General features: G+C 41.8%; 3 protein-coding genes and 1 long non-coding RNA gene across 7 annotated transcripts in view; 2 read left to right on the top strand and 2 right to left on the bottom strand.

The window, feature by feature from the left end:
* Positions 1 to 1,656, top strand: part of sgk3 (serum/glucocorticoid regulated kinase family member 3) — a 33,126-nt gene extending 31,470 nt beyond the window's left edge. For both annotated transcript variants that reach the window (XM_014181398.3, XM_014181397.3), the window contains exon 17: positions 74 to 1,656. In XM_014181398.3, coding sequence (XP_014036873.1) covers positions 74 to 241 — 168 coding nt within the window. In that variant the 3' untranslated portion in view covers positions 242 to 1,656. The remainder of the gene's footprint in view (positions 1 to 73) is intronic.
* Positions 1,657 to 1,714: 58 nt separating this feature from the next.
* On the top strand, positions 1,715 to 19,795 carry mcmdc2 (minichromosome maintenance domain containing 2). Of its 2 annotated transcripts, none has more exons than XM_014181388.3 (14): positions 1,715 to 1,912; positions 2,218 to 2,294; positions 2,394 to 2,649; positions 2,746 to 2,868; positions 3,123 to 3,224; positions 3,814 to 3,942; positions 5,599 to 5,836; positions 6,014 to 6,219; positions 6,453 to 6,619; positions 7,139 to 7,318; positions 7,452 to 7,594; positions 8,137 to 8,246; positions 8,813 to 8,991; positions 19,688 to 19,795. In XM_014181388.3, exons 1-13 carry the CDS (start codon positions 1,816 to 1,818, stop codon positions 8,977 to 8,979), a joined length of 1,995 nt encoding a protein of 664 aa, XP_014036863.3. In that variant the 5' UTR covers positions 1,715 to 1,815; the 3' UTR covers positions 8,980 to 8,991; positions 19,688 to 19,795. The 2 variants fall into 2 exon arrangements, with proteins under 2 accessions (XP_014036863.3, XP_014036861.3); XM_014181386.3 differs by having other exon boundaries at positions 2,164 to 2,294.
* LOC106590415 (uncharacterized) lies at positions 9,569 to 14,711 on the bottom strand. Of its 2 annotated transcripts, XR_006762744.2 has the most exons (7): positions 14,470 to 14,670; positions 13,086 to 13,147; positions 12,811 to 12,860; positions 12,420 to 12,586; positions 10,924 to 11,083; positions 10,637 to 10,687; positions 9,569 to 10,408 (listed from the first exon to the last, which is right to left on the bottom strand). It is a non-coding gene; the product is annotated as an uncharacterized LOC106590415 (long non-coding RNA). The 2 variants fall into 2 exon arrangements; XR_014383082.1 differs by having other exon boundaries at positions 10,924 to 12,586; positions 14,470 to 14,711.
* On the bottom strand, positions 18,404 to 21,709 carry LOC145850241 (transcription factor 24). The gene is made up of 3 exons (XM_082970762.1): positions 20,927 to 21,709; positions 19,594 to 20,056; positions 18,404 to 19,035 (listed from the first exon to the last, which is right to left on the bottom strand). Exons 2-3 carry the CDS (start codon positions 20,035 to 20,037, stop codon positions 18,928 to 18,930), a joined length of 552 nt encoding a protein of 183 aa, XP_082826888.1. The 5' UTR covers positions 20,038 to 20,056; positions 20,927 to 21,709; the 3' UTR covers positions 18,404 to 18,927.
* Between the last annotated feature and the right edge of the window lie 334 nt (positions 21,710 to 22,043).

Here is a 22,043-nt window from a genome sequence, read left to right as displayed (position 1 = left end):
GGCAACACACGGCAGATGCAACACCAGACCACAAGCATGAATGAACTGATGTTTGTTTTTTCCTGTTTTTCAGAATTCTCCTTACGACATCACAAACTTTGATCCAGAATTCACTGATGAGACCGTTCCAAACTCTGTGTGCTATACTGAACATGCCATAGTAAACGCCAGTGTAATGGAGGCTGATGATGCCTTCCTAGGTTTCTCCTACGCACCCCCCTCAGACGACTCCTTCCTATGAAAGACTTGCTGAGGACCTGCCCCAGAGTTCTGTGAAATTGCCTTAACCAGGGCTCTACGCGGACCTTTTTTTCTTTCCTTTTATTTTACAAGGAGCATGTGTGCACCTAAGTTGAAAAATGTAGGTGCACACAAAGAAATGTAGGACCACATTGAAAAATATTTGAGGTAAGAAAGATAGAATCCTTAATTATTCTAGGCGCACTGGTGTTCCTAAATAAAAATTCCATGTCGCACAGCAAAATCTTAAGGCACATATGCGATCAAAATGGATGCACTGTAGAGCCTTGGCCTTAACCCAGTATTATTCTATCATAGTCCTGGAAATCTATAGGGTATGCAGGATTTGTTCCAGCCCAGTAGCTTGTTGATTAGTGTATTTAGATGTGTCAGTGCTGGGCTGGAACAAAGCCTGCACACCTTGTGGGTCTCCAGGATCAGGACTGAAAAACACTGCCTTAACCTGTCCTAAATATTTTAAATAAAAGGGAAGAATTTATATTGTGGATGAACCCGTTTTGAGAAAAGCCAAAGTGAGCAGTTGTGATCAGACAGCACTTGTGAAAAGGGTTTGGGCTGCAGACTGTGTCAAGAAACCTTTATTTTTACCTAATGATATTTATATAACAAATTATATTTTTAAGAAATGTTGGCCATCTTTCTTTCTTGACACATGTATTGGTTGTTGGCTCATGTCCATTTTGGTTCTTTGTTTGAAGAAACAAGGACATTCAGTGTGGTGTTGTCAGGGTGGGGTGGGTAAAAAAAATTATCCCCCAAATAAAATCCTACATTTAAGTGGGGAGTTGGGATGAAAGCGCTTCCTCAAAATCTTTTCGTTCCACTTTAAAAGCAGACTTTGTGGATTTAATTAAATGGCAGTCATTTATATGCTTTCAGAACAGCTAAAAGGAATTGTTTTGTCTCTTCCATTATCAAAAGATTGTTCATCATAACAAGATCACTGGTTAATGGTATATTTAGAAAGCGCTTGTAGTAGGTTTATTTATAGAGGTTCATTGTTAATTTGTATGGGGGGGGGGGTTCTCAGTCGGAAATACTAGGTCACGGAATATAGTCTTGTGTTGACAGAGGTCATTTCAGTTCAGATTTTCATTGTGTGTATATATAGACCTTTTCTGTAATGGCTCCAGTGACTTTACTTTGCAAACAGGTGCTGCGCCATCTGATTTATTTCTGTGGTTTACTTGCCTGTCTGTATTATAGTTTACAAGCTCATAATCTTGCCTTAATTGACACTCAGATATTCCTTAGAAATCCTCACAGAAAACCTCAACCACCAGACTAGGATTTTCATACCATTTCTAACTAACGAGTGTGGTCAACAGGCCTCATTGTTCAATACAATGCCTTGGATGTACTGTATATTAAAATAATTAAATGAACCAACAAGTTTGTTTTTCATTGTCTTGTTTATTACGGAGATGGGGGAACTTGTCTGTCTGTGCTCTAAAGTTGGCGAGCACAGTTCAAATGTTCCAGTCGCGTGATATCTTGACTGTGTGACTGTAGTCTCTTCAGCCAACGCTTTAGCTAGTCAGTCGGTAACAGAAAATGGAAGACGTTTTCTTACTGAAAGAGTCAGTTTTGTCTTTTCTAGACAGAAGTGGAGCTCTTCTTCAACTTGCCGAAGACTGCAAACCATTCAACGGTAAGTTTTATGGGGCAGTGGTAGGCTAGCTAGCGAGAGCTTTCGGTCAGTGTTAGCTAGCTAGTTAATGGGATTGTGTGACTCCTGAGGAAGAGGTAACCTAGGCAACCCTGTACCCACTTGGAGGATGTGGTGAGACGCAGTCCTTCATAGATGACAGCAAACTGTTAAATAACTGATATGGTTATGTAAATTGATTGATTTAGCTATTATAAAGTCAACTCTATCACCCAAGTACCTATTCCCTTCAGACATCCAGCGAAATGAGGCTGTGTATCGGTTCTGTATCCGTGTGAACCCTTCAGATCTAATCGAACTGGATCCTAGATTGGGTGACTGTGTTCTCAATGACCCCCTCAAAGCTACAGCACTGTTTCAATCTGTAAGTCCAAAACATCTCCCATTTACATTACCCCTTATTCAAACCTTGAATTTTGAACATACTGGTATTTTTTGTATTTTTTTTTTGTCACTCTTTTAGGTTTGTTTTCTGTCAATAAAGACACTCTCCCTCATAGAGAAAATCCACACAGAAAGTCAGGTGAATGTGATCCTGAAGTTTACACACCTACCTCCGTTCCCTGAGTACACCTTGGACCTCTGTGAGTTTCCCTGTGGTTATGGCACCATGAGGCCTGTTGCCATGGAGGGCTTGGCCATCGCGATGACTAGGGTCTCCAAGTACACTCAGGGAGCCAGGTTTCTCTGTTCTGAGGAGGACTGTCCCTGCTCAACAGGTAGGCCTGATTACAAGTAACATGTTTCTGTTTTCATAACATCACAGTAATGCCATTTACAAAACAATTTCAAATTCTGTAATATGTTATCCTCAGGGTTCCATCACATCAGAGTGCATGCACCCGGAGCCACTGAGTCAGCCACAGTGAGGAGTGACTTCAGTTGCCTGCTCTGCTCCTCTCACCTCAAAGAGGACATCAAGTTCCGGGTCCTGGGGGGTGAGAATGTCCCTAAATGATACCTGATGAAGTAGCCTCACATGCCATGCTTACATGTAGTTCGCCGTTTCTTACTAGCTCTGATTTTGCTGACAGCTACTTTATTGAAGAAAATGTACTTGAATATGATAGTGCATCCATCTTAAGGTAGCTAGGTGAGACAAAGTGTAAGATGCTCTGGATAAGAGCGTCTGCTAAATGACTGACCTTTGTAATGTAAATGTTCATGTAAGTATAATGTGGTTTGGAAACAGACAAGCAGCTTGTTGAGCTGATCCATGTTAAAGCACTGGATGTCCTGAAAGTCCATCCTCCCAGTGCCCTCAGGTACCAGTCTGTCACCCTGTTTCTCAGAGGTAAGCTCACATAATAATAATTTTGCCCAAACGTTTTGTAATGTTCACATATTGCAAGTCAAGATTTTATTTTTAATAGATTTAACTTCGATATCTCCTTAGAAAAGTAACTTAGAAGTTTGTTAGGAATTCTCTTCCTTTTCCATGACAAATGTAATTTTGGAGCCAAAATCCAGTGGGGGAAGAGTTAAAATAGAGGTTTGAGTAGCCAGCCACGCAGTAGTGCCCCTGGGTGAGATATTAGGTGTTCCTGTGCCCTCCAATAACATTGTCCAGCCATTACCCCTGAGAGAGCAGTGATTCTCAGTGCCAGTATTAGCATATTCTGTTGACCTAGTCTTCTGGAGGAATTCACCACAGCTGGCTCACGTTACTAAACATATATGTTAATAAGTGTAAGAAACACTCATTAGTTGGGTCGCACAATGCACACACAGTGAGATCTTTGTTCCAAGGGCCTGGTTCCTGTGTTGCTCTTGGCAGGGGTGTGTAGGTGCCTTGCATGTTCCTCAAATAATTAGGAAACAGCAGGACAGAACCGGACAACCCCTCTGAGTGTTATGGTTCCGTTTCCCTCACAACGTTGTAGATGAGCTGTGTAACTCCATGAGGATTGGACGTCTGTACAGGGTGCTGGGCATACCGGCCCATGTCCACCAGTGGCCCAACATCACCTTGAGTGTGGAGGCCAATAGCGTTCAACCGTGGAAGCCTGAATGTAAGGACCTATATGCATGCTTACAATGGTACAGATCAGCTTACATTAAATCCTATTCATAATCTATAGGTCTGATTTTCAGTTACTCTGAGAAAGCAATTCATAAGGAACATGCATGTGCGTGTCCTTGTGTGTGAGGACTGTGACCTCTGACTTGCTTATACCAGAACACTCTACAGTACCAGTCAAAAGTTTGGACAAACCTACTCATTCCAGGGTTTTTATTTATTTGACCTATTTTATACATTGTAGAATAATAGTGAAGACAAAAACTATGAAATAACACATATGGAATCGTGTAAAACAAATATAAATATATTTTATGAGATTCTTTAAATAGCCACCCTTTGCCTTGATGACAGCTTTGCACACTCTTGGAATTCTCTCAACCAGCTTCATGAGGTAGTCACCTGGAATGCATTTCAATTAAATTGTGGAATTTATTTCCTAATGCGTTTGAGCCAATCAGTTGTTGTGACACAGAAGATAGCCCTATATTTGGTAAAAGACCAAGTCCATATTATGGCAAGAACAGCTCAAGTAAACAAAGAGAAACAACAGTCCACCATTACCTCAAGACATGGTCAGTCAATCCAGAAAATGTTTCTTCAAATGCAGTCGTAAAAACCATTAAGCGCTATGAAAAAACAGCCTCTCATGAGGACCGCCACAGGAAAGGGAGACCCAGAATTACCTCTGCTGCAGAGGATAAGTTCATTAGAGTTACCAGCCTCAGAAATTGCAGCCCAAATAAATGCTTCAGAGTTCAAGTAACAGACACATCTCAACATCAACTCTTCAGAGGAGACTATTTGAAACAGGCCTTCATGGTCGAATTGCTGCAAAGGAAACCAATAAGAATAGACTTGCTTGGGCAAAGAAACACGAGCAATAGACATTAGACCGGTGGAAATCAGTCCCTTGGCTCCAAATTTGAGATTTTTGGTTCCAACCGCCGTGTCTTTGTGAGACGCAGAATAGGTGAACGGATGATCACAGCATGTGTGGTTCCCACCGTGAAGCATGGAGGAGGTGTGATGGTGCTTTGCTGGTGACATTGTCAGTGATTTATTTATAATTCAAGGCACACTTAACCAGCATGGCTACCACAGCATTCTGCAGCAATACTCCATCCCATCTGGTTTGGGTTTAGTGGGACTATCATTTGTTTTTCAACAGGACAATGAACCAAAACACTTCCAGGCTGTGTAAGGGCTATTTGACCAAGAAGGAGAGTGATGGAGTGCTGCATCAGATGACCTGGCCTCCACAATCACCTGACCTCAACCCAATTTAAATGGTTTGGACCACAGAGTGAAGGAAAAGCAGCCAACAAGTGCTCAGAATATGTGGGAACTCCAAGACTGTTAGAAAAGCATTCCAGGTGAAGCTGGTTGAGAGAATGCCAATAGTTTGCAAAGCTGTCAAAGGCAAAGGTTGGCTACTTTGAAGAATCCCAAATAAAATATATTATGATTTGTTTCCATAGTTTTGATATCTTCACTAATATTCGACAATGTAGAAAATGGTACAAATAAAGAAACTCTTGAATGTGTAGGTGTCCAAACTTTTGACTGGTATTGTATAGTCGATGACAACACCTCAGTCCAGTAGATTCACTCCACCCCTCAACTTTTCCTTCAAACACACCCCCAGACACAGGCACCATCAGCTCTAACTTCCAGGCCCTGTTGACAGCAACAGCCTCTTCCCCCTGGAGGTTCTCTGCCATCGTGGCTAACACGTTTGGCTCCCCTGTGGTTCCCCCGGGCTTGTACAGCACTCTGAAGCTGGGCCTGCTGCTCAGCCTGGTCCAGGGCCGGGAGGACAACCCAGACTCACTGCACTGCCTGGACCTGCTGGCCCTGACTACTGACACACTCATACTGGACAGGTCCTGCATTATAATCCTTCAGTCAATTAATCAATCAACCAAGTTCTTAGGAAGCACAATACAATGACCAAATTACCAAAACAATAACACTACAGTAAAATTGTACTATGCCCATATTCAAGTCAACAGCATAAATGAATAGTTGAGAGAGCCAGCCTCCGTTACCCCCCGTCTTAGGCTGATGACGTACAGCCTGGGCCTGGCTGGCCGTGGGGTGAGACACCCTGCGACAGGGGAGATGTTTGCCTCTCTTTCTCGTGATGAACACGGAGCGGGCACGGCTAACATCCACGCTGGCTCCGCCCTGCTGGCCACCGGGGGCGTCTGCATGCTCGGGGACCTGGGCCACCACAGGAAGGATAAGATGGACGCCCTTCAGTCAGGTACAGAGCCCTGCTTACCTTGTAGCCTGGGGCCAGTCTGATACAGCTGTAGCTAATGTGTTGTCTTGTCAAAGCAATGCAACAATGAAGAAACGTTATGGCACCTCCTGTGACAAAGTATAGAGTAGGTTATTTGAGTGTATAACCCAAGGGACTGGTTTCACACTGGGACTTTGCCTTCTATCCACCCCCAACAGTTAGTTCACCTTTGACCACTCTCCTTCCCCACCCAGCTCTGGAGAGTCGGACAGTGTCTGTGATCATCCCAGGGAAGAAGTATGGAGAGGATGCTGACCAGCAGATCTCCTTCCCTGTCCAGTGCAGCTTCTGGGCCTTGGCAGACTCCACAGCTCCCTCAAACAAGACCACCAGGACTGACAGTACAGTGCTGGGAACAGTGGTGGGTCATAGTTGTTTAATTTACATTACCATTCAAATTTATTGGACTACTGCACTTGATAAATATGAGTGCCCCCGATGTGTCCCCATTGGGTTGTTGTCTGATATGGTGGTTCTGGAACAACGCTATTCCATGTGAGCAGTTTGAAACCTTTTCTCCTACCACACAATGCCAATAGCACTCAGCACTGGCAAATATGTGTTCCCGAAATGTCAAATCTCTGAGCCAGCCAATTGTCTGTTTAGGCGTATGCTTTATGTAGGCAAAGCAGGAAGGGGAGACAATTTACTCTCTTCAGAGGAAGTAGTTAATTGCTCCCACTCATGGAACAGGCTGCTGCCCAAACAAACGCTTTCAGGTTCTCCTCCACTTTGGCCTCAGTGCCAATTCAGAATGGACAAGAAACAGTACTCTAGTGGTAAATATAGTACTGTTAAATATGTTAAGCTAGTAGGTCAAAGTATTTTTTCAAAATTAGCTACCAGCCACATGAAAATATGTTATCCATTGTGTGTGTAGGACATGGGCCCGGTCCCTGCCCAGTTGGCTGAGGCCTTTGGTCTGGTGATCCTGTGTCGGGAGGCAGGGGGAAAGCAGGCCCTGCTAGCCCAGACGATGCACACCCTCAGGCAGGCAGTGCAGCCCGGAGAGCCCCTCTACCCATCCTGCATGCAGTTCACCACACAGGACTACCAGGAGGTAAATCACACAATACGTAATGATGATTTTCACCTTTTCATGTAATATATGGCACACATAAAATACATCCGCACACTTAGATGCTTTGTGACAGACAACATGACTTACCATTGTGCTCTCTTCCTTCCCCTAGCTCCTGGCCTACACCCAGAGGATCCAGACAGAGCTGAGCCCTGGGGCAGAGATGATGATCCATGGCTATTACATGGCCAGCAGAAGGGTCCGGTCAGACTCGGGCCATGGTGCAAAGGTGTCTGTGGCCTCCATCAAGCTACTGTAAGGGCCTACCACATGCTGAGGGTTATTCATTAAAAAAATACCATGTTTAATATTTATACACATCACCTTTTACTTATTGTAGTGTTTAACTTGGGCATTTGTCAAATCACTGATTTAACAATGTGTAAGAGAAAAAGCCCTTAATTCTCAGGGCACCTGCAGCATTTTGTGCTTTCGAAGTGTTCTCTGTAATGTCATATTTCTCCACAAGGTGGAGCGCAATCATTCATTTACAGAACCTATAAATGGGTGCCTGGGTCCAGACTATTTTTCGTATAGTTTGGAAAATATTTTGTGAAAGTGAACAGTAAAAATAAACCCAATTTCATCAGGGGCACTATATAGATATTTAAATAAAAGGCTAACAAAGACAGGTTTTTCTAGATCTGATGGCCTGTTCCTACAGTGTATGTCGTTGCTTGATTTTGCATTGCCAGTTAGTAACTGTACCATTACTCACAGTAAATTCTGCTTAGCTCTTAGCTAAAAATAAACATTTGTTTACTTCTACAAAATGTCTATTGGCATGTTTCTTCCAGGATCTCCCTGGCCGAGGCCCACAGTAAGCTGTGTCTGAGAAGCACAGTGCTGGAGGAGGATGCAGTGATCGCTGTGTTGCTGTGTGAAAACTCCATCACTCTCAGACATGGTATGACACACAGGACCGAAGGCCACGTCAGCAGCCAAACTCATAGATCCCATTTGCCATGTTGAAATCACCTACCTTCACACATCCTGGCTAACTGATAGTCCAAGAACAAACCCCTCCAGATTCAGCACCATTTCTAGTTATGTCACAGTCCAACCTTTTGTCTAGGGACTATGGTGCCACACCCCTAGGTCCATAGCCATGCTGCAGCCCCCCCCCATATCAAAAATACAAAATGACCCCCACCCCAAATTAGTGCACTAAGTCTTTAATACTCCTGTATATGGGGAGAAAAATACAATCAGCAGAGCGGGGTGAAGAATCCCCCTCCCCGAACACAAAACATCTTCCCGCAGCCATGCCCAGGTCTTGCTTTAATGTCAGTGAGTGATCTCTACAGGGGCCATCTATAGTCAAATCACATTATCGGTCACATGTTATTGCAGTAGCTACAGGCAAGAGTATCCTGGCCATGATCTTCTTTGCTCTAGTAATAGCAGTCAGTGTGGACTGCAGTCTAGATTTTCCCTGATAGTTGGTCTGGGGACTGCTCCCTCTACCTACAGGAGCCTCAGCGCTCGTTATCCCACCCGACGCAGCATTTCCCTGTGACCTGTGTGACCTGGAAGCTCTCCACAGGAGAGACCTTATCCTGGAGCAGCTCCAACAGAGCATCCTGCACTTTGTCTACACCTACGCACCCGGGGCCGCCAGCTACATCACTGAAGAATAGCGCCACAGCTAAGTAAAAGGATGTTTCTATTTTTACATATCCAATTGAATTTAAAATGGTGAAATGAGCTACTCAGAAGAATATAAAACGCAACATGTAGTGTTGATCCCAGAAATTCTCCATACGCACAAAAAGCTTCACTGAGCATTTCTCCTCTGCCAAGATAATCCATCCACCTGACAGGTGTGGCATATCAAGTAGCTGATTAAACAGCATGATTACAGGTGCACCTTGTGCTGGGATAATTTTAAATAATGCCACATCACAGGTTGAGTGGCATGCTGACTGCAGGAATGTCCACCACAGTATTGAATGAGAATTTGGCAGTACATCCGACCGGCCTCACCTGCGATAGCCACCCAGACAAATACTGTTTCATCAGCTAATTCTGACTGGGTGGGCCTATTCCCTCCCAGGCCAACCCATGGCTACGCACCTGCAGCCAAGTGAAATCCATTGATTAGGGTCTAATGCATTTATTGCAGTTTACTTATTTCCTTACATGAACTGTACCATTCATTTTTCAGTATAGTTCATGTAATTTGACACAGTAATTCAATGTAGGCAGAAAAAAAGATTGCGATTAATGTACCATAAAATGTTTTATTTCATAACAGCGCAGAATACAATCTGATTAAAAACAAACATTTAACCTTAAATTTAGGCAGGGGAGTCAGACCAAGGCTGTGCTTTTTTGACAGACAAGAAAGTTGAAAATAGGGTGATAGTTTAGGTCTCCAGGGTCACATGTGTGAAGGAGTACATGCACCGCTTTCCAAACCTTGTGAATTGTGTCAATGAATAGAAGAAATCAGTTAAACGCAAATGACCATTGTCTGAGATTAGCCAGCAACCTAAAACTACTTTACAGCCTTCCACCATTGTGGGTTTAGTTACAATGCTGGTAATTCAAATGAATGGCTTTTCAGCAGGGTAAATTAGCAGAAAAGGCATCACAATTCCATTAAAAATGAATTAACATGGGTAGGAAAATCTTAGTTGACACCTCACAACCCAGGAAATAACTCCCCTACTGCAGGTCTAACAATCCTGCATGATGAAATAAGAAGTCTCAAAACTTAGTCAGGGATTGCAGGTTTAATGATTGAAGGTAGACCCTGCAATGCCGCTGCCACGAGGTGCACCGCAGATATTGAGCTAAGCGAGATGCTCACGCTTCAACACTCTTAGTTGTGGAAATTGACCCACTATGCTCTCTGCATCTACCTATAATGATCAATGCTAATACTGGCAGTTCAGTTAGTCACAGCATCCCAATTTAGTCAGATCGGTAAACAGCAAAAGTGAGAGGTCATCACAACTCCAGTAGAAGACTGAAGGAAAACAATTGGCTACTTTTAGCCATCAGACACTCACCATAGGGTTGAGATTTAAGTCTTCATATTCCACATACTGGATCAAACCCAATCTAGGAGAGAAGAACAGTCTATTAGCATGACTATCATTTGATTGTAGTTAGGCACAATATGCAAGCAATTATACTGTAGTTCAGGAAGTTACATTCTCAGCATCCCAATTTAGTCTGATGGGTAAACGGCAAAATGTAGAACTCATCACAACTCCAGTTTCGTGCACATTTGCCGATCAAAGACACATTTGGTCCTCAGATAAATAAAAAACATTTTATTTTACTCACCACAGGGCAAGATTTACATCAGTCTTCAATATACATCCTGGCCCATTAACTCTACGAAAGAACAGAAACTTATTAAAATGATAATTTGATAGACAATGTAAAATCTCAGAATACTGGTAGTTCAGTTAGTCACATTGTCAGCACCCCAATAATGGTCTTATGGGTAAAAGGCAAAAATTATAACTCATCACAACATTAACCGAAGTGAAAACATTTCAAACAGCCAAAGTGGGCTGGTTGTATACTAGTTGGTTAATGCCAGTGGAAAAGGTATAGGCCTTACTCACCAAAAACAAGATGTAGATCGCGTGTCAAACTCATTGCACGAAGGGCCGAGTGTATGCAGGTTTTCGCTGCTCCCTGTACTCGATTGATGAGTTAAGGTCACTCCATCACCTGGCTGTCTAAGCCTTAACCTGTTAGGGCTAGGGGGCAGCATTTGCACGTCTGGATAAAAAAAATGTACCCGATTTAATCTGGTTACTAATCCTACCCAGTAACTAGAATATGCATATACTTATTATACATGGATAGAAAACACTCTAAAGTTTCTAAAACTGTTTGAATGGTGTCTGTGAGTATAACAGAACTCATTTGGCAGGCAAAACCCTGAGACATTTTCTGACAGGAAGTGGATACCTGATGTGTTGTATTGACTTTAAACCTATCCCATTGAAAAACACAGGGGCTGAGGAATATTTTGGCACTTCCTATTGCTTCCACTAGATGTCACCAGCCTTTACAAAGTGTTTTGAGTCTTCTGGAGGGAGATCTGACCGAACAAGAGCCATGGAACGATGATGTCCCATTAGACACCTGGCGCGCGAGTTCATGTTGGGTACCCTCGTTCCAATACGTTATAAAAGAGTATGCATTCGTCCACCTTGAATATTATTCATGTTCTGGTTAAAAAAGGCCCTAATGATTTATGCTATACAACGTTTGACATGTTTGAACGAACGTAAATATATTTTTTCCCCTCTTTCATGACGAGAAGTCCGGCTGGCTTAGATCATGTGCTAACAAGACGGAGATTTTTGGACATAAATGATGAGCTTTTTTGAACAAAACTACATTCGTTATGGACCTGTGATACCTGGAAGTGACATCTGATGAAGAGAATCAAAGGTAATGGATTATTTACATAGTATTTTAGATCTCCCCAACATGACGTCTAGTCTGTATCGCAACGCGTATTTTTCTGGGCGCAGTGCTCAGATTATTGCAAAGTGTGATTTCCCAGTAAGGTTATTTTTAAATCTGGCAAGTTGATTGCGTTCAAGAGATGTAAATCTATAATTCTTTAAATGACAATATAATATTTTACCAATGTTTTCTAATTTTAATTATTTAATTTGTGACGCTGACTTGACTGCCGGTTATTGGAGGGAAACGATTTCCTCAACATCAATGCCATAGTAAAACGCTGTTTTTGGATATAAATATGAACTTGATAGAACTAAAAATGCATGCATTGTCTAACATAATGTCCTAGGAGTGTCATCTGATGGAGATTGTAAAAGGTTAGTGCATCATTTTAGCTGGTTTTATGGTTTTGGTGACCCTGTCTTTGACTTGACAAAACATTACACACAACTCTTGTAAATGTACTGTCCTAACATACTCTAAATTTATGCTTTCGCCGTAAAACCTTTTTGAAATCGTAAAACGTGGTTAGATTAAGGAGATGTTTATCTTTCAAAGGGTGTAAAATAGTTGTATGTTTGAAAAATTTGAATTTTGACATTTATTTGGATTCAAATTTGCCGCTCTTGAAATGCACCTGCTGTTGATGGAGTGCACCACGGGTGGCACGCTAGCGTCCCACCTAGCCCATAGAGGTTAACTGAAAGAAACTCAAAACCCGCAGACACTAGGCTCTATGGAATGAGTGACACCCCTGATGTAGATCTCTTATAGCGTCTTCAGTACCCTGCCAGCCAATCAAATCTGTGGGAGAAAAACATTGTTATACTGATGATCATTGGTCTCCAATCGAGAGGTTGTGGGTTGAAATGGTATTCTTTAGTTAGAATAATGCTGGTAGTTCAGTTAGTCACAGTCTCAACACCCCAATTTAGTCAGATGGGTAAACGGCAAATGTGTGAAGTCATCACAATACCAGCAGAACAACCGACTAGCAGAGCATAGCTTATAGTTAGTAATGAACTCACCTCAGTACACTACTGGCATAGCCAGCACCATCTGTCCCCAAAAGACAAACCTGTGAAAAAACAAAAATAATAAATCAAATTTGACTGACAGTTGTGGTATGGTCAGTGTTGTGATTATACTGGTAGTTCAGTTAGTTAGTCTCAGCAACCCAATTTAGTCAGATGGGTAAACGGCAAAAATGATAACTCATCACAACTCCAGTATTGTCAGAACAGAAAAGCATAGCGAATTCTAGGCCTTTTAATAAACCCTGGTTTAAGAATGGACGACTCACTCCAGTACAACAAAGGATGTATGCGTGTCTGGAACCTTCAACCCCCTTCAAGTCCATGAAAGCTGTAAGAGAAATACATAAAACCTGAAGTGAAATTCCTGCTGCTGTATATTTAAAAACACTTCCGTCAGCCTACACAGCTGTCGAGTTTGCCAGATTCAAGGTTCTGCTAATTCTGGGATTCAGATAGCACACAACTCTACTGCTCAGATATTAAGAGCCACATTCAGATCTATGGGAAGCATTCTGCACTTTGAAAAAGTCTGAGTGACATCCAAAAATAGTACTCCCAAGTAATTGCCATGTAACTGGTGTGGCACTATTGGTTTTTATCTTGCATTGATAAGCTGTACTGAAGGAATAGCCAATGCACTCAGAACAACTAGACAGCTAAAATGACTAATGAACTTAGGGTCAGGGGGCACATTTAACACAGCTTGGGAGTATTGCACAATGAAAGCCCACACTGCAGCCTTTCCAAGGAAGGTTCAACAGCAGATCACGACCTTAACCAAAACCTTTACTCCTTTGAGACGTCCAAAGTCGAGACTCCTCAATGAAGTCATTGCGAAGACAATTAACTGACCACCATGGTATCCGATGATCGGTGACCAGAGCAGGTGTGCAGTAACCTAACTAACAATAGGGGCCAAAATGACAAAGGGTCCATTTATCATCGGATCTGGGACAAGCAGCTGACAGTATGATTTATTACAATACTGCTGGGACATTTAGGCCCAAATACACCGTTCGATGAGTCATGATTTATTTTTGACAATGGGCCCATTCCATTCACACATGATACTAAGATCCAAGAGTAAAACGTCAACTTATTTTGGTAAAATTATCCATAGTATGTGATTGCCAAAAGACCACATGCACCGACAAAAGTGCCTTAAATGTCTGCACCAATTTGAGCATAAACATGAGGGGGGAGTGGTTAATTAGCAAACTAAATTAATGATTATTAAAGAATTAAATAATCAGCTGCATCCTTCGCCAGACAATATGCATACATTACCAGTCTCTCGCCTACCCTAGCGCTAACTACATTATGGCCACGCCAGCTTGCCAACTCTCGTGGTCAGTGGCATTGATTCGTGGCCCTCGAGCGCAGTGCACCAGTAGCAAGGAAACGGTTTGCTTACTAACCTAGTCAATACAATTGTATCATTGAAACAGGACGATTACATTACAGAAAACTACGTAAATTATTTCGAATCCATTTTTAGAGGGATGGATATAATCCTTATTTTGACTGCGGAAACGTTACATTCAGGTTAGCTACTATTGCTAGTGTTCTGGTATTTTATATAGCTAGCTAAAACACAAATGTGCATTATTTTTGAATAAAACCGACTGCCCAATGTTATTAGCCACCTACCTGTCGAATGAACGGGGAATTCAACAAGTTGTTGCTCATAAAAACAATATTGGTGCGAGCGCATACAAACTCCATGTGTCCTCCTTCGTTGTTCTTCCAGAAAGAAAGATAAGACTTCCTGCTTCATCGTTATTGGCATGCGCAGTCTGAGCTCACATCACGCAGGCAACTAGCAAAAACACACTACAAAGTTTTACCTATTATTAACATTTACATTTTAGTCATTTAGCAGACGCTCTTATCCAGAGCGACTTACAGTAGTGAATGCATACATTTCATACATTTAATTTAATTTCATGCATTTAAAAAAAAAATAGGTCTATCTTATAACTTTTGAAAACGGTGTTTTAATTGTATTTGTGTTTTGGCAATTTTGCATTTGAATTAAAGGTCCAATGCAGCCGTTTTGATCTCATTATCAAATAATTTCTGGGTAACAACAAGTTTTCAATTAATATTTTCAAAAAGATGGCTTAGCAAATAGCAATTTCTCAAACAAATAGTTTTTCTATGACTGTCTGGGAGTGGTCTGAGTGGGGAGGGGAAAGGTGAAAAAAAAGCTGTTATTGGCCGAGAGGTTTGGAACTCTCTTTCTTATTGGTCTATTAACTGTCAGGCAGGCCAAAACTTCATCCCACCAAAACAGGCAGAAATGTCAGGCAGTCTTTTAAAACAGCTCTTACACTAAAAGGGCTTTATCATCGTAGTGTGGAAATACACACTCAGTGGCCAGTTTATTAGACACACCACCCCGTTCATGAAAACGGTTCGCTCCTACAGACAGTGAATCACATGGCCGTGGCTTGCTTTATAAAGCAGGCAGGCAGGCATCGAGGCATTTGGTTACTGTTTCGATTAAACGTTACAATGGGGAAAACGTGTGACCTAAGCGACTTCGAGTGTGGTATGATCGTCGGTGCCAGGCGCGCCGGTTCCAGTATCTAAGAAACGGACGTCCCCCTGGGCTTGTCATACACGGCAGTGTCTAGGGTTTACCGATAATGGTACGACAAACAAAAAAACTTCCAGTCAGCGGCAGTCCTGTGGGCGGAAACAGCTCGTTGATAAGAGAGGTCGGAGGAGAATGGCAAGAATCGTACAAGCTCACAGGCGGGCCACAAAGAGGCAAATAACGGCGCAGTACGACAGTGGTGTGCAGAATGGCATCTCGGTGCACACAACTCGTCGGCCCTTTTCACGGATGGACTTTTGCAGCAGACAACCACACCGGGTTCCACTCCTATCAGCTAAAAACAAGAAGAAGCGGCTCCAGTGGGCACGCCACCACCAACACTGGACAATTGAGTAGTGGAAAAACATCGTCTGGTCCGATTAATCCCGGTTCCTGTTGCGTCATGCTGAAGGCAGTCAGGATTTGATGTAAACAGCACGAGACCATGGCCCCATCCTGCCTAGTGTCATCGGTACAGGCTGATGGCAGTGGTGTAGTGGTGTGGGGGATGTTATCCTGGCACACGTTAGGTCCCATGACACCAATTGTAGCAAATTGTATCAATTGTACCTTGAAACCAAACATTTGAACGTTTCTGACACCTTGTAGAATCCATTCCCCTGAAGAATTCAGGCTGTTCTGGAGGCAAAGGGGGTCCAACCCGATACTATACTGAAAAATATATATAAATGTAACATGCAACAATTCCAATGATTATACTGAGTTACAGTTCTTCTCCTGTTTTTTTCTAGTATTACATTGTTACTGATTATTGCATTGTTGGGTTTTGAGTTTGCAAGAAAGGCATTTCACTGTACTTGTGCATGTGACATTAAAACTTGAAATCAGTCAATTGAAATAAATCTATGGATTTCACATGATTTGGCAGGTACGCAGCCATGGGAGCCATAGGCCAATCAGAATGAATTTTTCCCCACTAAAGGGCTTTATTACAGACAGAAATACTCCTCGGTTTCATCAGCAGGTGAAGAAGCTGAATGTGGAGGTCCTGGGCTGGCGTGTTTACACATGGTCTGTGGTTGTACATTCTGCCAAATTCTCTAAAACGACATTGGAGGCGGCTTATGGTAAAGAAATTAACATTAAAATCTCTGGCAACAGTTCTGGTGAACATTCCTGCAGTCTGCATGCCAATTGCACGCTCCCTCAAAACCTGAGACATCTGTGGCATTGTGTTGTGACAACTGCATTTTTAAAAATGATTATACGAGCACAAGGTGCACCTGTGTAATGATCATGCTGTTTAATCAGCTTCTTAATATGCCACACCTGTCAGGTGGATGGATTATCTTGGCAAAGGTAAAGATTTTATTTGACTGGGCAGGGGCGCAGCCATGCGTTGGCCTGGGAGGGAATAGGTCCACCCACTGGGGAGCCAGGCCCAGCCAGTCAGAATGAGTTTTTGATCACAAAAGGGCTTTATTACATACATGTTTCATCAGCTGTCTGGATGGCTAATCTCAGACGATCACGCAGGTGAGGTTACACATGGTCTGAGGTTGTGAGGCTGGTTGGACGCACTGCTAAATTCTCCAAAACGATGGAGCGAAATGAACATTGAATTATCTGGCAACAGCTCTGGTGGATATTCCTGCAGTCAGCATGCCAATTCCACGCTCCCTCAACTTGAGACATCCGTGGCATTGTGTTGTGACAACTGCACCTTTTGTGTTTAAAAAAAAATCCCCAGCACAAGGTGCACCTGTGTAATGTGCATGCTGTTTAATCAGCTTCTTGATATGCCACACCTGTCAGGTGGATAGATTGTCTTGGCAAAAGAGAAATGTTCACTAACAGGGATGTAAACAAATTGGTGCACAAAATTTGAGAGAAATAAACTTTTTGTGCGTATGGACATTTTCTGGGATCTTTTAATTCAGCTCATGAAACATGGGGCCAACACTTTACATGTTGTGTTTATATTTTTGTTCAGTATAGATGGGTGTACCAAATAAACTGGCCACTGATTGTATGTAAAACACAGGGAAATCAATTGTTTTACTGCACTGGGCCTTTAAAACCATAACTATCAGTTTTTCTTTTGAATATTATGCTAAGTCTCCAATTTGCACATTTCAGCAGTGTAAGTGTCTGAGTAGGCTGCATAAACGTGCACTTTCTAAATTGATCTCTGACCATTCGATTTCAACTTCATAATGCCAGAATTATCTCAAAAGTTATGCTATAGTTTGACGGGATAGTTCGGGATTTTGGCAATGAGGCCCTTTATCGATTTCCCCTACTAGCTGTTCCCATAGACTTCCAGTAGTTAACAATTGCGCTAACGGTAGTTGGCAGCTTACTTAAAACTGAACACAGAGACATAAAAATTATATCCAGTTCATCTAATTGCCCAAATCCCGAACTTTCCCTTTAATAGAAGTGGCCTCTTGCCGAGGTCAAATCATGACTTCAGTGATCTTCAGGTCGGGACGTCCGAGCTCTAGAAGAGGCCCGACTTCCCGAGTTGGAATTCGGAGTTGGATAACGTTCAAATCGATTTCCCAGTCAGAGCTAGTTTTTTCCGAGTTCCCAATTGTTTTGAACGCACTGAAGTCGGAATTCAGTGATTTCCGAGTTCCAGTTCCGAGTTCCCATTGTTTTGAAAGCGGCATCTAGACACACTATACACCACACTGAAAGAGACACTGCCATTTTGAATAGGCTTAGGGCCTATAATACATTACACAGTATGTGCCTTGAAATGGATTAACATTTATTGTAATGAGTTTGTTGTGGTTGCAAAATTGTGCATTTGTGTAAAATATATATCTGACTGCACATACATGCAAAAAATGGCATATTTCCAAAGAATGTCAACTCATAATTCCCTTTTTAGGTAAATAATAAAATTGAATCCCTCTTGATTGTTAAGAGATAAAGCTTGTCTTAAATTACAGAACATTATTATTTAGGCCACTTAAAACAAATACATCTCAGTAAAATTATTTACAACCGATGGAGTGGGAGACATGTCTTATTTCTATTTCTCAAGTCATTATCAAAAAAACATAATTACAACCATTTACGTAATAAAAAAAGATGAAGAGGCTGACAGATCACTTCACATGACAGATGTTAAGTTATTCACACATGCATTTAGTGCGAATGTTCATTACACCGCATACGGAATTTCTAAAAAGCATACACACGTTAATAATATCTCCAACAGGCACAGAACAGCAGAAAGCAGAGCAGAAACACAGCATGGCCAAAATAAGAGCAACAATATTCAGGCTTTCTCAGATTTTATATACATAATATATTAATTTACAATGTGTTCCTACTATTGAAAGAGTCGTGACTGTCTCCTTTACACGAAAATACTGAAGTCAAAAGCAGTTGTTTGATAAATAAAAATAATAAGCACTGTAAGACGACGAATCTCCTGTCCATTTCATAAGTCCTCATGGGTGGATGTAGCTGAAAGAGTCGTACTAATTAATGCTCGTCTAAATTACAAGTCCCTTATGCAGTGGATAGATTTATGTCTGCGAGGTTGACGATGATGCGCCTTGATTTTCTGTCTGTTTTGAATTGTTCAGAAACTGACCGCTGGCGCCGACGTATAACCTGGATCGCATTGGCCACTTCTGTTGAGATAAAAAGAGAACAAATGATTTAGGGAGTGCAGTTAACTGATTTCATTGCACCTGAAAATAGAATTAATAAAATGAAGAAACAAATATGTTGCTAAGTTTATTTTAAGTCATTCTTCAGTTGAACACACACACATTACATTAAGCAATATATTTAATTTAAATGTTTAATTGCATTTTTACATTTACATTTTAGTCATTTAACAGACGCTCTTATCCAGAGCGACTTACAATTGAACACAATTTATGGTGCAAATTGGTGCTTTCAATTACCCATAATAGCCATTCCTCTCTATATAATTTTATTAAGCATAATAGGAAGACTACTCATTTTAAAGATCTGTGTAATATAAAAAGTTGTGCAATGATGGCTAAATGCATTTTATGCACGCATGATTGATTATTGTTAGCTAACTATTTTTTTATTATCACTTTTTTTCTATTATGTGGTATATTGAATAGAGCTGACACAATTATGACACACTTTGTCAGGTTAGTTTCAAATGGAATTTCGATATCAATTCAACGTCAAAATGTATTGGGCCTACTTACTTTCACAGGGTGCAGGTAACCTTCACCTTTCAGCGAGTGTAAGGCCTCTGTTTGTCTATTGCTCTCTCCCTCCTCCATCCCCTCCTCTTGCAAGGTCCGAGTCAGATGGGCAATATAAGTGGTGGCCAAAATCAACACGTCGAGCTTGGACAGTTTTGTGTCCGGTGGCACCGACGGAAGAGTCCTCTGTAGCTCCAGGAATGCGCTTCTCAGGGTCTGCACTCGACTCCTCTCCCGCGCTGCGTTGGCTGCTGCCGGCCGCCCTCTGCCACCGAGCCCACCAGCCTGGACCACCCTGGAGTGCTGCAGGGCCCCCGGACGCCGACTGTCGGTGGTCAGCATGTCAGGACTGGGGCTGGAGCTGGGGCTAGATGTGGGACTCTCATCCATAACTGTCACTGGGCCATTTCCACTATCCATGCGGATCGTCTGTCTTCCAACCATATAGGGAGCACTTATAAACCTGACGGGTAACATATGTCTTGTTGATGAATGTACATTTTCCCTTGCCTATTACATAAAAAAAACTGAAAATGCCAAGATTGTAATTGAAATATAACAAGTTCTGTATTTTATAATAAGCCTACATTAGCCTACAGAAATAGTACAAGTTTATGTAGGTATATTGACCAGTGTGCGCAAATGCATTGAAATGATCTGCAACAGGCCAAGTTAGTTGCTGAACATAAATTAAGGCAGGCATATCAAATCCTCATCCTTGTCTTGAACTGTGTGCATTCTGAACTTGTGTATAAACATGCCGTTGAATATTTAGGCCTTTTCAAAAAGATTAATGGTAAAATAGTACTGCAACAAATTCTGTATCCAATTAAGCCTATTGAGTAAACTTAAATTTGCAATACCCATATAAAGTATTCATTGCGCATATAGGCAACATGTACTTAATCAACATGCCATAACAACATTACTAAATTGTTGTGAAGAATGTCAATCAAATATCAAATATAATCGTGTGTTATTGTTCCTTCATTATTGCAATAAAGCATTTGAAAAAGAATCATAGTGAGACCCACGTGGGTTAACCTTGACCTAAGGCGGCTGCTTTCCCAAGTTCAATTTGACATAAGAATGTGAAACATATAATAAATAGTTCTATGGCAATTGCATCATTATTTGGTGTGGTGCAGACTCATGTAAATAATACCAATTATCGTGCACGTTCCATCACCATCATTAAATATGTTTACATAACTGACTGTGCTTGATGGTGATGCTGTTATCAAGAAATCAAAACACCTCATAACCCTCTGAAAATAATATTACTTTGAATGTATTCCAAGCCATGTCGTCTATGAAAATAAGGAGAACTTACCTTCAAATTTCCCCAAAAACGCCGTCTTGAGTAACGACATCAAGGCAATGCAGAGAGGTATCGTGCATCACACAGACTACACTGCTGCTACAATACGAGGTGGAGGAAAGTAGCCCTGCCGCTCCAAGTACAGATAATCTTTATAAAGAGGCGCGGCCGAGGAAAAAGGTGCGCAGTGGTCCGTGTCCATGCATGCTCACCTGAGTGTGTGCGTAAAACTCTCAGGAGCCTCTAATTTATTGGATACCCAAAGAGCTGACAACTCTTAGACTCCGGAGTAATTAATCATAAGCCCTTAAGACTGCCTGGCAGTGGGAGAGACTCTGCTCTTTCCCTTTCACAACTTGTTTCTGTCAGAGGGGAGAGGAGGGACCCCTTTTCAACACCAGAGGCAGCATTTTTTTCTAGCGAACACCATTTTGGGGACGGTACCTCTCTCAAAACCACAAGTGAGCAAACCATGTATTTTTGTCATATTATGGTCACGTCAATAAAGTGGGGACATCTGTATTATTACGTTGATATGGGTCGTCAACTGGTATACCTGCCTTCCTACCCAAGTGCTCGGTCACTGCTTTGCTTTCTAAAGGCTTCAAGGGGGCTATATCAGGTACATTCCCAAATAAACAGTCCCAAATATTTTGGTGCTAATGTTGCAGACGCCAATGGTTGCAGCAGACCATGATGACAAGATGACTAGAGGGTAAGGTGATATGCAAAATTGACTAATTGCCTGGGTGCCTTGAGTTGCAGGTAGAAAAATAGTCTGATTTCCATGAAACAGCTAGGGCTAATAAACAAACTTTGAACAATGCAATCAACACAGGCCTACATGAGGAAATACTTGCGACTCATAAATTAATCACTGATTTCCAGGGTCCGCAAACGGAGATGTCGGCAAATGAATGATTGCAATTATTCATAATATAGGCTATATCCTTAGACGGTTCTTAATAAACATTGTTTTTGTTAGGATGGAGTAACAGAATTGCTTCGGGGAGGACCACTAATTATGAGGCAGAGCAAAAAGGGTTAAGTAAGCTTCGTTCCCTAATTACCCCACATCTTTCAGGCTTTATACTTCGACATACTTTAAAAAGGCCATTTAGACGTGCGC

This window comes from Salmo salar, chromosome 29 (assembly GCF_965601325.2).
Source record: "Salmo salar chromosome 29, fSalSal1, whole genome shotgun sequence".
Classification (NCBI taxonomy): Eukaryota; Metazoa; Chordata; class Actinopteri; order Salmoniformes; family Salmonidae; genus Salmo; species Salmo salar.
This window is presented reverse-complemented; position numbering and strand designations above follow the sequence as displayed.

Excerpts from the sequence above, each read along its gene's own strand:
- mcmdc2 (XM_014181386.3), top strand. The coding sequence starts at position 1,816 with ATGGAAGACGTTTTCTTACTGAAAGAGTCAGTTTTGTCTTTTCTAGAC. Across the intron at positions 2,295-2,393 it reads CTACAGCACTGTTTCAATCT|GTTTGTTTTCTGTCAATAAA; the intron begins GTAAGTCCAAAA and ends TCACTCTTTTAG. Across the intron at positions 2,869-3,122 it reads CAAGTTCCGGGTCCTGGGGG|ACAAGCAGCTTGTTGAGCTG; the intron begins GTGAGAATGTCC and ends GTTTGGAAACAG.
- LOC145850241 (XM_082970762.1), bottom strand. The coding sequence starts at position 20,037 with ATGGTTGGAAGACAGACGATCCGCATGGATAGTGGAAATGGCCCAGTG. Across the intron at positions 19,036-19,593 it reads GTTACCTGCACCCTGTGAAA|AAGTGGCCAATGCGATCCAG; the intron begins GTAAGTAGGCCC and ends TTATCTCAACAG.